The sequence below is a fragment of the Enhydra lutris genome, unplaced genomic scaffold, assembly GCF_002288905.1.
Source record: "Enhydra lutris kenyoni isolate GAN:26980312 unplaced genomic scaffold, ASM228890v2 scaffoldscaffold57, whole genome shotgun sequence".
In the NCBI taxonomy this organism is placed as follows: domain Eukaryota; kingdom Metazoa; phylum Chordata; class Mammalia; order Carnivora; family Mustelidae; genus Enhydra; species Enhydra lutris.
The window spans coordinates 9,350,623-9,365,436 of record NW_019154141.1 but is presented as its reverse complement, the minus strand read 5'-3'; the positions used below and the strand labels follow the sequence as shown (position 1 = coordinate 9,365,436).

The following is a 14,814-nucleotide window of genomic DNA, read 5'->3' as shown; positions in this document are numbered from 1 at the left end:
TTCTTCCTTGTGATACCTTTAGAGTCTATGAAAAGCAAATTCTTAACAAAATATTCTTTTTTCACCACCTGAAATTGCAGTCACAAATGAGGCAACCTAAGCTGCATAGCTTGTATGGGCCCTGATTGCCGTTCCTAATCCCCTTACCGGTAACCAATTCGGACCAAACTTCAGACCTCTGGGGCTTTTCCAGGATGGTCCTCCCTGTGGCATGGGACATACATTAACCAGCAGAAAGACACAAGTTATATTTACACATTTACACTCTTCAGGGAGGAGGACAGACCCCTTGCTTTCCAGAGAAGGGAGAGAATTGTGCTCAGGAGTCTCATTACCGTGACTCAACACCCTGAAGTCTGCCAGTGAATTTGGGGGAGACTTTGGTTTGCTTTACACCATAACCTCTTATAGTATCTGAGCAAGGTGATGGCTCCAGTAGAAAAGAAACCCAATGGCTATTTAGATCAAACGTGTCTGCCCTAGTTCTCTTGATGATGCTGGGACACTGTCATTGTTGACTGAGTAGTTCTTAATTTGACCAGGAAAGAGGGGGGAAAAGGTAGTCATCTCCTATTTATACAAGGCCCTGCTGACTGAGAACCAAGCCCACATAACGGTCCATGTTCCTTCCATGTGCCTGATCATCCGTCAGGTCTTGACGTCACTTGCCATACACAGACACGGTTCTTGAGAGACAACGTGGAAAAGAAAGAGAGAAAATTACAATTCCTAAACCTTGACATTCCCCTTCCCCACCGTTGACTAGGAGGTGCCAAGATTCTAAGAGCTGTCTTCTTTAAAAACAGTATTGCTTCCTTCAGACCGTGGGAAGGGTTCGTGGTGCTGCCTTGGTGTAATAGGCAGCTTTCCGAACAGTCACAAATAACAGGCCGCGCCTATTCGCCGCTTTGGGTGTGCTGGAAACGTGCGTCGTCTCACATACCCAGAGGAGATCTTAATTAAAGCTTAATTATGTACCATAAATATGTTTTATTTTGGAGCCCAGGAGGTGGGATTTTTGATTTGGGGAGATGTGGGGCCTAATAAGTAGGCAGGAAAGGGAATGTAAACAGTGACTGAGCCCTTTAATTTGTCCCCTCTCAGCGCGGTTCTCAAGGGGTTTCCAGTTCCAGCCTGAGCCTCGGGAAGCACCTGCCCCCTGCCCACCGCGCCACTCTCACAGGGACCTGCGCGTCGTCGCCTTGCGCCCGGTCACGTGGCCCCTGGCTTCCGGGGAACGCGCAAGGGCCCCACGTGGGAGTGAAGAAATCCAAGGAGTCTCGCGAGATGACGGGATTTTATTGGTCGCTCGCTCCTGGGGCGCTGTGAGGGAGGAGGTCGGGAGAAGGGTCAGCGGGTGTCTGGTCTTCCTGCTCCCCTGCACACCTCACTGCCCTGGGTTGGTCGTGTGACCTCGCCTCCGGCCCCCCTGCCCTCCTCCCGTCCACCTGTCTTCTGGAAGCCTCGCATCTCCCTCTCCCTGCCGCTGCTGTGCTGTGTTTCTGGCCTAGGGCGACTTACCACACCAGGTAAATTTTACTGGGCCTCCTGGGGCCGGGCAGGCACAACACAGGGGTCTCCACTGGGGTGGGGCTGGAGACGGGGAAGTAGCACAGGGTGGCGGGGGACTCGGGCACGGGCCCCGGGGACGAGGAAGGGGGGCTCATGAAAGAGAGAATGGGCCCCGGAGGCAGATGGGGGGAGGGGGCCTGGGCCGCCGGGGTGGCAGGTGGCACGAGTGGCAGGAGGAGGCAGCAGTAATTGGAATTGGGCTGCCGAACGGGGGAGAAAGCAAAGACGGAGCAGTAAGGGGAATATTCAACACAGAACAGGGGGTGTTCGCTGCTGTCACCTGCACAAAAGAAAAAGAGCAGTCAGGAAGCAGCACTCACGGTGGGAAAGGACAAAAAAAAAAAAGCCTGTGAATGAATCAGAACTCAAAAAATGTTCTTCAGGCGGGCGTGTCCAGGTGTCCTAGCGGTAGCAGCCTTGGATCTCAGAGTCACTGAAGAGTTAACCGAGGGACATGGACTCATCATCACACCCTGTTCCAGCCAATAGTCTCTGGCATCTCTGCCAGACGCAAGAAAGTTCTCTCCCCACCATGTTCCTGCATGGAAGCGCTGGGTCCCTTCTCCTCTCCCACAGCCAGTCTAATTAGCTGTGCTGGCAGCAACATACGGTGGCTGGCAGGGTCTCACCTAGATAAGGCTCTCCCCCCACCAGTCCTCCAGCTGTCCACAGGAGGAGGTGGCGGTCATGCCCTAATCTGGCCTTTCTGCTGCAGAGAGGAGGCCTGGGAAAAGAGAAAGAAGCAGAGAGATCCTGGTGGGATCGTGGAAAGGGAGAGGGACCAAGGAGGAAAGAAGCAGGTGGGCGAGGGAGGCGTCCAAGTGAAGTTAATGATTTGCTCGCTAACCTCACACTTAATCTGCCAGCCTTGCTGGAGGCTGCGTGTGGGCACCTGATGGAGTCACGATCCAGAGGGACCCCCTCGTGTGTGACAGATTTCTCAGCTCTGCCACGAACCAGCTGGGTCACCTTGGATCAACGGCTTACCTTCTCGAAACCTGTTTCCTCATCTGCAAAATGAGACAGGTGTTTTCTCTAGCCTTGTTCCTCTAAGGGTGGTCCTTCGACTACCAGCATGGATGTCCCCTGCCAGCTCAGCTCCTTAGACATGCAGAATCTCGGCCCACCCAAACCTATCTAATCAGAACCTACAGCTTCTCAGGGTCCCCAGGTATCTTTCATCAACTCTAAAGTTCTAGAAGCAGGGCTCTGAGATGGGGATCCAAACCTCTGTGATGACAGTCACCTGTAGTGCTAGTTAAAGACGTGGTTTTGCAGGCGGCTTTATTGGAGATGCTGAGAGATTCTGATGCTCTGGGTCGGGAATGGGAACCTGGAATGTGTGTTTAGATCATGTACCTCCCTGCTGATTCTTATCAGGGAAATTTGGGAAAGAGTGCAGCTGAAATCAGTTCCAATTCTAAAATGCCATCATTCCACGAACCATCCAGTTGAAAATCATTACCTCCAGTATAATGCAGGAGGCGGTGTCTCAGTCCTTATTTACTTGTATCCTGTGTAGAATCTGACCCGATTATCTGTTCCTTCATTTCCAAATGCCTCCCTAGGCTCCTGGAGTGGCTCCTACTTTTCACATCGTTTCTCTGTGATTGTCTTGTCCTTCTGTCCTTTCTCCCCATCATCTCTGCTTGCTCCATTACACTCTCTCAGGAAAGACACTCTTCGGTCCCCTTGCACTCCAGGCCCTTGAGTTCCTGCTGGCGGCCAGGAGCTCTCTGCTGAGCCACAGACCTGGATCGTCAGGTGCTTCCTGGTGTTTCTTTCTGGCCAGCCTGCCTGCCCCTCAAACTCAACACTCACAGAAGGGGGGCCACTCTTTTTGCTTTCTTAGCCTCGGCAAAGGCGTCCTTCACTGGCCTAGTTTCCTGGGCCAGAACTCCAGCTTCTCTTTTGTTCCTCCCTTTTCCTTATCCTCACACCCAAGGGTCACCAAGTTCTGCCAGGTGTACTTCCTTGAACATTCTCAAGCCCAGTCCTCCTTCCCCCCCCCCCCCCCCCCCCGCCCCCTGACCCAAACCCCTCTGCTTTTAATCCAGGCTCAGCCCTTGTTTCTCTCTGGGTGTACTGTACCTACAGTTTGTCTGGTGTCTCAGCCTCTGTCAGACTACCCTCACCCTCCAGCAGCCCCCTTTCCATGCTGGTCTGCTTTTAAAACTGCCAGTTGAATCGCATCGCTTCCCACTTAGATCCCCTCCCTGGCTGATGCTGGGACATTCAAGGCCCTTGGGGACCTGGTCCTTGCCTACCTGCAGGATGTCTGCTTTATAGTCTACACTTCCTAAAGCAGAGTTTCTCAAACTCAAATGTGCCTACAGACATTGCAGAGATCTTATTAAAGGCAAGTTCAGGTTCAGTAAATCTGGGCTGGGACCTGAGGTTCTGCATTCCTAACAAGCTCTCAGGTGATGCCTCTGCTGTAGTCTGGGGATGCTTCAAGGATCAAGGCCCTAGACTACTTGCCATTCTTCAACATGTGTCTGTCTTTCCCCCTCTTCTTTGTCTCTCTCTTCCATGCCTTTGCAGACTCCATACCTCCTCTGGGGCACATCATTCTTGCCTTCCCCGCGGGCTACATCTCCTGTCCTTTAGGAATTACACCCCACTTGTCCTTGACCACAAGCTCGTGGAACTTATCTTTGTAGGGACATGTTAGTGTCCTGCCCTCCCGCTACGCTGTGAGCCCCTGGAGGACCAGTTCTGTTTGTTTTATTTTTTTCTGTGGCCCCATCACCCATGCAGCACCTGACAGGTAAGCATGTGGTGAGCAGAATGTTAAAGTGCAGAATGAATGGGTGATGGATGAGGAAATTAAAGCATCCTGGTATCTTTCTCCTTGGGACAGCAGGGCTGATTGGATGGATTTGTAACATCCCAGAGGTACCGGAGAAGTACATGACCTCACTGATAATCAAATAGTTTTTTTTTTTTTTTTTAAGTTTATTTATTTACTTACTTATGTGATCTCTACAACCAGTGTGGAGCTTGAACTCATGACCCCAAGATCAAGAGTTGCATGCTCTTCTGATTGAACCAGCCAGCCTAAAATTTTTTATAGTAGAGTTACAACCTCTCTTACATCTCATACTAAAATGGCTTTGGTTGAGCAGCTTATAAGAAGATGCCAACCCTAGAGCAGCAGGTGGTGGTGGGAGTAGGCTTCATAAGCAGAGGGAGGATTGGGGACTGACCTTTACCTAAGGCTTAGGCTCTCCCCAACATTTTAATCTTCCTGTCTACCTGGTGAGGTAGGTAATAAACTCGATTTTACTGATGAGGAAACTGAGTTCAAAGAAGTTGCCAGCTCCCATTTATAGGGCTATAAAGTGGTAGGCCAGGAGGATTCTGAGCCAGGACTTCAAATTCTGGACTCTGTGACGTCCCTGAGCCCCACTGTCCCAGAAGCATTACCATAAACGACTGGGAATTGATTCTCTCTATAAAAGTGGGAGCACTCACTTATGTTGGTTTTTCTCTAACTTGGGAAGATGGCCTGGAAAGTTGTTGGGCACCAGTGGACCTGCCTGGAAATTCATTAATCTTGGCCTTTTGAGAAAATCTTCATCAGGATTTATTTGCAAGGTAAGTTACGAAGATTTGGGATTTGCCTCAAATTTCTCTTCCAGGCTGCCCTACAAATAAATATTTCACAACTCAAAAGAGACAAAAGTTATGTTAGATATTTATCTTTTTAAATCTGAATTCACTGCTCTTTCTTAGCTTTACAAGAACACATCTTCATGATAAGCCATTATTAAGCTGAATAGGTTTTGCTACTCCTACAAATGTGAATCTGGTAATGACTAACATTGGACTCAGTAATAAGTGAGGATAATTTCAGAACTCTTGGCTTTGTTTTAAAGGGCAAGGTTTTGGAAGCAGGCTCCAGGACTCCATCCAGATCCGTTTTCCTGGCACATAACTAGGAGACGGTGCCCAAGCTCTAGGTGACAGGAGAGGGCACACTCATTTCCCGTGTGCCTGGAACTGAGGCAGAGAGGTCTGCAGGACTCCGGGCGCCAGAACCCCACAGCACAATGGCCTTTGGATGCCTCTGTGCTTCCTGGAAAGGAGAGGTGGCTCCTTTACAACTCAGGCTAGGGCTGGGTGGGGTCTAGAATGCAGGCAGGAGTCCAGGAGTTGGAGGCCATCGTAGCTCCCTGCGCTTTTCTGTCCCCCAGCATTCGCTGGGCCTGCAGACTGCTCTGCTTCTCACAGACCCAAACAGAATTCTGAAGTAGAAATATGTAACTCTGCTAGGCTTCTCTTCCACCTTGTATCAGTGTTCACCTTGCTTATGAAATAGGGTTTCTGAATCCACTGCACATCAGACACAGCTGGGTCTTGACTCACTGCCTGAATTTTCCATGTCTTTTTGGAGATAAAGCAAATCTCTGGCTTGGTGAATGCTTTCTGATTATTCATTTTTTTCCCTTTTGTGTTTTGCTTTGTAAATTCAAAGTGTCTGTACCTACATTTATATCAGGATTTAAAGAATACAACTCTGATTTTTGGTAAAGGGAAATAAGATTGTGGGGAGGCGGGGGACAACATTAAGACAAAGAAAACAAGGTTTTCTAGTTCATTCTCTAGTGAATACAACTCTCACATTCTAGAGATCATAATGCTATGATTTACCAAGTGCTTATGGTATCGGGAACCATTCTAATGGCTGAGCTTATGTTTTATCATTGAATCTTTACAGCAGTCCCAGCAGGTAGGATCTGTTTTCACCCCCTATTTACAGATGAGGAAGCTGAGGCACAGGGAAGTCACTTGCCCAAAGGCCACACAGCAAATAAGAAATGGGGCCCAGATGCATTTTGATTCTAAAGCACTTGCCCAACACTACATGGAGGGAGATAGTATGGAGAATCACAGGCCAACTCACTTAGGAACAGTTCCGTGGAAGACACAAACTTAATTTAAAATGTGTGAATTCTTTCTAATAGAGTGTGAAGACCAGTGAAAATCTGACACCTTCTCAGTTATAAATATATTTGTAGAGGGCACCATTGGTTCCTAGATTGTAAGTAGCCTTCTTAGGGGTTCTAGATGGTAGTTCACATGAACATAAGAAAAACCTCCTTTATGTCATGGGTTACCATTACATAGATTTGCATGTAAGGCCACATTTCCCAGCTACATTATTGTATTCAGGATACAATAGCATAGCTCAGTGGAGGAAGGTTAGCCTATGACACATGTTGCAAAGGGATTTCTTTGGGTTTGATGCTTCAGTTCTGCACAGAACCCCAGTTCTGAAACGGGAAGAAGGTTTGGTGATTCACTGCCGACTTTGGATCACCCCCAGAAAGCTTTAGGAAAATATTTCTCTACAGAAGTGAGGGAAAGCAGGAACCTGACCTGTGAATTCACCCAGTGAACTGAATCAACGTGTCCAGATAATTCAGGCCCCAAATCTTTTCCTCCCAACAGCAGGGTATTCATTTGATTCCCCCACCAACCCCCGCCCTGAGTTGCTAGCGCCACTCAACTAGACTTTTCCTGAAAAGATTCTGCTTAAATTCTCACCATGTCTCTGGGCTCTCATTTCGCTGTGCTAATTAAGGAACTCTGAGGGTGCATCTACACATGTAAAATGAGTGGATCTGAACACACCAACGCTTTGCTTTTGGCCAGCTTCACGAATGCTGTTAGTTTGCTGCGCGACTGCTTTGGCTTCTGTGGCAACTGGCATCAGTCACCAGGACTGCTAGCCTCACTAGACAGCCGGGGCCCAGTCCGGCTCCTGCCTGCGTGGGTCTTGGACATGGTCTAGGGTCCTAAGAGGACGATAAAGCCGCTGCTTTTTAAAAAGCTTTTTCTACAAATAACATCCCTCATTTGATGAAATAGATATCTTTCTGCCAACTTGGCTTTCCTGCCTAGACCTTGGTGTTTTCCAGGCTAGTAATTCTTCAGACGTGATGTTTTATAGACTGTAAAGTGAATTAATTCTTCTTTTTGTCAGTGTTGTAAGTTCCATATGGAGTTTGCTTAGTCAGAGAAGCATCTGTATTAATCACACAGACCAAAATCATCTTGTGGACCTCAACTGTACATCTTAATGACTTTTCTCCACAGATGACAAAGCAGCCCCTGCGAATAGCTACCCGGTTTTGGTAAGAAGGCTAGAAATTACATTGAGTGAATGAAATTGCATTATTTGAACTTAAATTCAATTTTGTTCTATTAAAAACCTCCCCAGTTCAATAAATTACAATGTGTATTTTGAAATATTTGGGGAATGATCTTATCTGCTCTATTCCATTCTTAACCAGCTGAATTAAAAACCTTCTTCCTACTAAAAATTTTCAAAATGAGAAGTTGTTAAGTATTAATGATACTTTCCCCTGATTAAATAAGGAAAAAGAATTCAGGCTTTGCTTGAAAGGACATCATTTCAGAAGTCAATTTGGTTTTGGGTGTTTTTTTTTTTTTTAACTTCATTAAAGCAACAAAATGTGGGTGGTTAATCTGAGGGAAAGCTGCCATTTTCTAAAAATGCATTAAGACTTAACTGGACGGGTGGTTGCATGACAAGAGCTATTTAGGATTAGAAAGTAGTTGTGATTTGTATTTAAATGAATTGCATGCTATTTACAAATTCCTCAGCAGTTAACTTGGATGTTTCCATTCTACTGTAAGCAGAAGGCAGACCTTTCTGCCTAGTTACCCCAACTTCGAAGTCCGTTCCCATAGGAATCAAGTTTGTCCTCCATATGTTGGCTTTGATGGGGATGAGCCTGAGGGACTCTACGCTTTCACTTGAATTTATCCTCTTTTTGGATACTATTAAATCACTCCTGCCTCAAGCAGAGGACTGGTCTCCGCTTCAAAGGCAGCTAAAGAGTGAGTTACTTACCAAATCGCACAAAAGGGAGGATTTATCAAGCCCCTTTTCTCCCAGAGAGGACAACCCCAGAACTGGAGGACTTTATTACTCTCTTTCTTGGCTATAAATTATGGCATTCAGATGCTTTTGAAAGCTTCTCTTCATGCTCTTGCTTGAGTCATAAAATTTGATACCTGGGGCCAAATGCCTTTTTTCTCCTCTCCCCCCGCCAAGGGTGAAGAAGATGAAAAAGTGCCAATTCTAGGCAAGTGCCACACAAAGCCAATGATTGGTCAGAAAATATGAGCAGTGGGAACAGTTACTCTACATAATTCACACCTCCTTGACCTGCCATTCTATCCTGAAATGAATTTTACCATTTGCATAAGATCACTGGACCCTCCAAAGCCCGAATTCCCCACTGGGAGAACACTAAGTGGAGCCAACAGCCCCAATCTGACGGTTGTCATTACCTATAATACTGGGATTTTAGATTTTGTTTCAGTAACTCAGCCACTCACCTGAAGAGGGTTTGCTGGGGCTCTCTTTCTCCACTTTCCTTGGAGTCATAGTACTTTTATGTTTCTGTTTGACTGATGTTTGGTCAATTGCTGGAAGTTTGGAATCACACTTCACTGCAGAACTCTGGGTGGATGGTCTTGGTTCAGCCAGAGGATCCTCCTCACCAGAACTCTGCCAAAAAGGAAAGGTGTCTGAGTATCAGTGCCAAGTAGGTCATCTTTGCCATGCAGAGGAGAGACGAGCTGAATGCATGGACTCCTTCAGCACTAACACCGGAGCATCCTGCCACACTTAATATGGCCTTTTACCAGGGAGATTTTGATGGCATGTATCCATTTAGAAGTATCAATTAGAAATAATAGCAAAGTTAATAAGTCTATTTTGCAGAACACTATAAAAAGAAGGCACTTCTGTGAGTTTATCTTGTAGAACATTATGAAAAGAATGCATTTCTGAGCCTTGCGGAAACCCAGCCATTTCACGTTAAAGGCTACATATGAAAGCGGGAGAAGCAATCAGTGCCCTTAAACTTCTTGCTTTTGTTATTTGAACCGCTTTGGGGGTGGGTGGGTGAGGAAAAATGTTCCTTCCGGTAATCATATACTTAACAAAGAAAAGGAAATTTACATAGTGTGTTGGGACCGAAAAGATGGGACCTCAGTTTAATATTCTGAATTACTGCGTGCAATCTAAGAGAGACTAATCTTGAAAGTCCCCTACTTGTCAGTTCTCTATAAAGAAGTCAATATAAATTTATGCCCAGCCAAATCATGATTCCGGCAGTGTCGGAGCAGCTTGGCACAGCCTTCCCAACACAACAAAAATGATCCAGACGTTCGTCGTTTTATCCTTTGCCACAACTACACCCACCAAAGAAATAATAAAAGCAGTGAAAATGGCTATGGGAAACCTGGTCATGAGAGGGGAGTTAAGTCCTACATTATGATTTTTTTAAAAGATTTATTTATTTTGGGAAGGAGGGGTGGAGGAGGAAGGAGAGAATAGCCCCAGGCAGGGTTTGCTGCCAGGACCATGAGATCGGGACCTGAGCCAAAACCAAGAGCCAGACACTCAACCAACTGAACCACCGAGGCGCCCCCCCTGCCTTATGGTTATAGGTCCTGGTGGTATGATTTGTAAAACACTGCAACATACAAAACCCTAAGGTTCCCACCCTCCCTCCCCGGGGAGAGGGTCGCTCAGTTCTTCCACAGGCACATTAGTCCAGTATTGGAAGGTCCTCTGAAGATGCCGTCTTCTGTAGGCGAGAGTGCTGTATTAACGCCTTCTCCCCTCCCCAGCTGTGGCAGTGTGTTTTGATCTCCCTCATCGTTCTAGCTGACAGTTGTGGCATTTTCATTTCAAGGCTCCTGACTCAGGAAAATACTCTGAGTAGCTTTGAATCATTGGGCGCAACGTAAGACAAACTGAACTCTTAAGAAAAGTCCCCTACTTGTCAGTCTTCTCCAAAGAACTCTGTATAAATCTACAGGTGGACAGATCATTATCCTCTAAGATTATAAGTCCTGTTTTGTAATTTAGAGTCTGGATACAGCCTTCAAACGAGTAATTATTGTTTCTGTCGCTTCAGAAAACAAATCAGATAAGGGACAGGGAAAAGAAAGGACTTAATGAATCGGTTCTCCATTTCGCTTTTTGATTTGAGAATTTAATAGAAATCCTTGAAAATGATTGTGACGTGTCAAAGATGAAGCGTTAGTTTGTACCTGAGCATGAGACAGGCTGTTTTCAGAGAAGGAAATGTGGGTAGGTTTTAATTTTGATGCCTAAGACAGTGAACATGTGATGGAATTTCTTCCACAAACTGCCCAAAACAAACACCTGCCATTAGGGTGTGTATAATCCCGCTCATACAAGGATCTGTTCTTCAGCCCTCCTTCCCTCCCTTCCTTCCTTCCCTCCCTCCCTCCCTCCCTCCTCTTTTAAAAGATTTTACTTATTTATTTCAGAGAGGGAGAAAGCGCAAGAGCACACAAGCTGGGGAGACTGGCAGGGGGAGAGGGAGAAGCAGACTCCCTGCTGAGCGGGGGGGGGGGGGGGGGGGGGGGGGGGGGGGCGCCCCCCCGGGGGGGGGGGGGGGGGGGGGGGGCGGGCCCATGCGGGGCTCAACCCCAGGACCTTGAGATGAGGGCCTGAGCCAATGGCAGATGCTTCACCAACTGGCCCCCCACAGCCCTTTATTTCTAACCAATGCAAAGACAGGAAAGATGCTCTGGGCTCAGACTACCAATACCCACAGTTGACAGTATCAGGAACAGTAATGGTGTCCACCATTACTGGTGGGTTCATCACCCTCAGCCAGGGCAGGTTTCTTTGCTTGCCCCAGGCAGTGGTGAACTGGGAGGAGTGGATTGGTGACAAGACTTATTATTGGGTGGGTGTTAAGCCATATTTATTGTTCCTTCATCCACTCATACCTCAAGCCTTTAATAGCACCAAAGGTGAAAGAAAGTTTGGCCCCCTAGACAGTGCCTATTACAATGGAATTATGCGCTTGCGTTCTGAATACATCCTTTTCTGGTTCCTGGTTCCATAAAACTTACTTACTTCTGGTTGGTAATCATTCCAAAGAGTCCAGAAATGGCAGCTGAAAGAGGGTGTTTTGTCAGCAGGAAACTAAAGTCACAATGGCAGGAACTGTAATACTTACGAATGTGCTTGCTTCTCTGAGTCATCGTAAGTAAATCATTTCAACTTTCTGTGCCTTTATTCACGTCCTCTTATGATCTGCCATTTTCCTCTATCCTCTTCTATGAAAACTCATCATATTATCCAGGGAGGAAGATCCTTGATGGGACAAGTCATAGTAACTCATTCTGGCACTAAAGCATAGTATTCAAGACTTCCTGGGAGTGAATCCTGGCCCTTTCACGGAGTTATTTTGTGATATAGGGTTAGTTTTAGTTCATCTCTCTGCATCTCAGATTTTTTTCATCCATGAACAATAGTGGTCTACCTTTTGGTGGTTCTTTGAGGACTGAATGAGTTAAGATGTGTTGATAGCACTTAGAACAGTGCCAGGCATCCAGTAAGTGCCATGCAAGTGCTGGCTTTTGCAATTAGCTCTTCATTCATGTTCAGCCATTAAACTAGCTAACTAGCTTACTACTGAATATTAACTACATATTGTTGAAAGCAAAACCAAATTCCCAATGAAACATTCTATTGGATTGTCACCTAATCCCAAGAAATGGGAACAGAGAAAGTGGATCAGTTCCTCATTGGACTCTTGGTTTCTTGGGAACAGAGAAAGTGGATCAGTTCCTCATTGGACTCTTGGTTTCTTTCAAAAGCTATATAATTTATGAACGTCAGTAGTCAGTGGAAATGTATCTAGTCTTAAGAAAACATGGTACAATTTCTTTTTCACACAGTATAAGCTCTAATGGAAAACATTTACAATGTTTAGAGATTATCAAACAATAATAATTAAATTATTTTGATTTAAAGTTGATTTTAAAACAGTCTTTTCCTCTTGTAATTTCGAACAGTAATTACAATTTTCATTCCTTCCCCCATATATTCCTAAGTTGAAATGTCACAAGGAGGTGGAGGCAACAGCACATTGCTATTCCTTTGAGGGAAGAAAAGCAGCTCTGTCTTTCAAAATCCAAGTCTAAAATGTTTAAAAAAAAATGAACTAGAAAAAACTTTAAAAAATCAAGCTACGTGATACTTGTGAGGATTTTTTTCTCTATTTGTAATTTGGTGAGAAAGTCCTAATGAAGCCATGTGAACTAAAAGAAGTTATTGTCAAAATTAACATTTTCTAGAGCATTATTATATTTGTACTTAGCGTTTTCCAAAAATCCCAACTTGCTCTTCTGGCCTAATAGAGATATTACCTTGCCCTGGGCTAGGCTCTCTCAAAAGAGAGAAAGAATCTCTTTCTTTCTCTTCTCTCTTCAGAAAAGAAAAATCTCTTTCTCTCTCTGAGAAAGAATCACATGAGGAAGAGAAGGAACTTCTGTCAGAGAATGCAGTGGTACTGGGCACTGGAGTAATGGCTTAGTGATGCTATAATGGTTCTAGTTAGGCCTGGGAGATGAAGACCCAAGGGTTGGGAGTGGAATGCATTTCCTCAGGGATGTGAGAATGATGAGATTTTTTATATGAGACCTAACAGTGTCGAGTCTGGAATGGCAAGGTGATAGTGAAAAGAGATGATTAGTAGAGCAAAGGAGACTGAAGTAGTCAGAGACAGAAAAGACCAACTTATTTTCCAGCTCTTGCCTGATGGCTCGTTTCTAAGACCCAGGAAACTGATTCTCTACTGGTATGCCACCTCCTTCCCTCCCCCACTGTGTGCTACTGAATTCTGATTGACAAAGACACTAAACCCATTTTGCCACATGTCATGTGATGGTAAGCTGGGCTGAGCAGATGTTCTGACATGGTGTAGACCAGGGTACAACCTGCTGGGAATAAAAGGGAAGAGGAAGGGGCGCCTGGGTGGCTCAGTTGGTTGAGCGACTGCCTTCGGCTCAGGTCATGATCCCGGACTTCCAGGATCGAGTCCCGCATCGGGCTCCCAGCTCCTTGGGGAGTCTGCTTCTCCCTCTGACCTTCTCCTCTCTCATGCTCTCTCTCACTCATTCTCTCTCAAATAAATAAATAAAATCTTTAAAAAAAAAAAAAAAAGGGAAGAGGAAAAGAGTAATGTCAAGCTAGTGCCAGAGAAAAGACTGTGTGTTTTTGACATTCAAAATGAATGTGTTTTCATGAGAGTATGAAGGACCGTGATCAAGATGGTGATCCTCGACATTCAAACAGTATCAACATGGGAAGGATGACCAAGGGACTGTGGGTGCAAATGTGTACTTTTAAAGTCTCCAAACTCCACACCCATATTGTGCCTCAAACACAAAAACAGCCTTAGAAAATTGAGGGTAGCTCATATAAACAGCATTCTGGATAGGGTGGCCCCCTTTGTGTATTCAAGAACCATAAAGTTAGCATGTTCTACACGGAATGCTGGCCGTATCACAAAGCAGGCTGAACTTTCTCTTATCTAGAAAAACTCTAAGAGCAGCAAAGTCCTGCCCATGTTCAGGACAGTTTTGAGCTTACTAGAATTGTAAACGTCAACAACAGTAAAGAACAAGGATCAGTGACCTTTTTTGGGTTTGACGTTTTTTTGTGCGGGGTTGTTTGGTTTTTGGACTCAGGTACCACCTGCCAGAATCAGATTGCTGCTTAACCCCATTTGTCTCTCCCTCCTGAAGATATGGCTGCCAGATGGGGCTGGGTAAGAGCAGGATCAACAATAAACCTTGGTCTCCATTTTTGCCACAAGATGCTTTTTGGAGTCAGATGGGCTGTCACAGGTATAAATACCATGCACACTGGTCTATACCATTGACTTTGGTAAAGAGACACCCCCCCATCCCCCACCCCCGCCGACAACCTGCCATTGTCTGTGATTCTCATGCTAGCAGGTTGGAATGACTCAGCCTGAGACACTGATCTGAAAGCAGTAGTGGCCTTGATGATTAATGTCTGATGACCACTGGGTCTGCTCACTGAAGGACGGGCATGTGGGACTCTTGAGTTGCCTTTGTGCTTACTGTCCATCTCACTATAGAATGGCCTCTGGGTGAAACTCAGAGCTGCAAGCTACTGAAATAGCAAACATGACAGATTTCCTGACACTTGCTAGGTCTTCCTTGTAATGCAAATTGATCCCTTGTGTGTTGTAGACATACCTGGGTGGTGACACATTTTCATGCTTTTGGGGACAAGTATGTATGGTGTTCTCTGGGATAAAGTTCTTTGTGGTAGGCAGTGGGTAAGGAAGTGGTATGTGGCCGGAAAATGTTGGATTTTTAAAATTTGAATGCTAC

General features: G+C 45.7%; 1 protein-coding gene across 1 annotated transcript in view; it reads right to left on the bottom strand.

The window, feature by feature from the left end:
* The window catches only part of LOC111158144 (membrane associated ring-CH-type finger 10), a 76,496-nt gene that overhangs the window by 34,993 nt on the left and 26,689 nt on the right, over positions 1–14,814 (bottom strand). Inside the window, exon 3 of the mRNA XM_022520030.1 lies at positions 8,950–9,121. Within this exon, the coding sequence (XP_022375738.1) occupies positions 8,950–9,121 (172 nt within the window). The remainder of the gene's footprint in view (positions 1–8,949; positions 9,122–14,814) is intronic.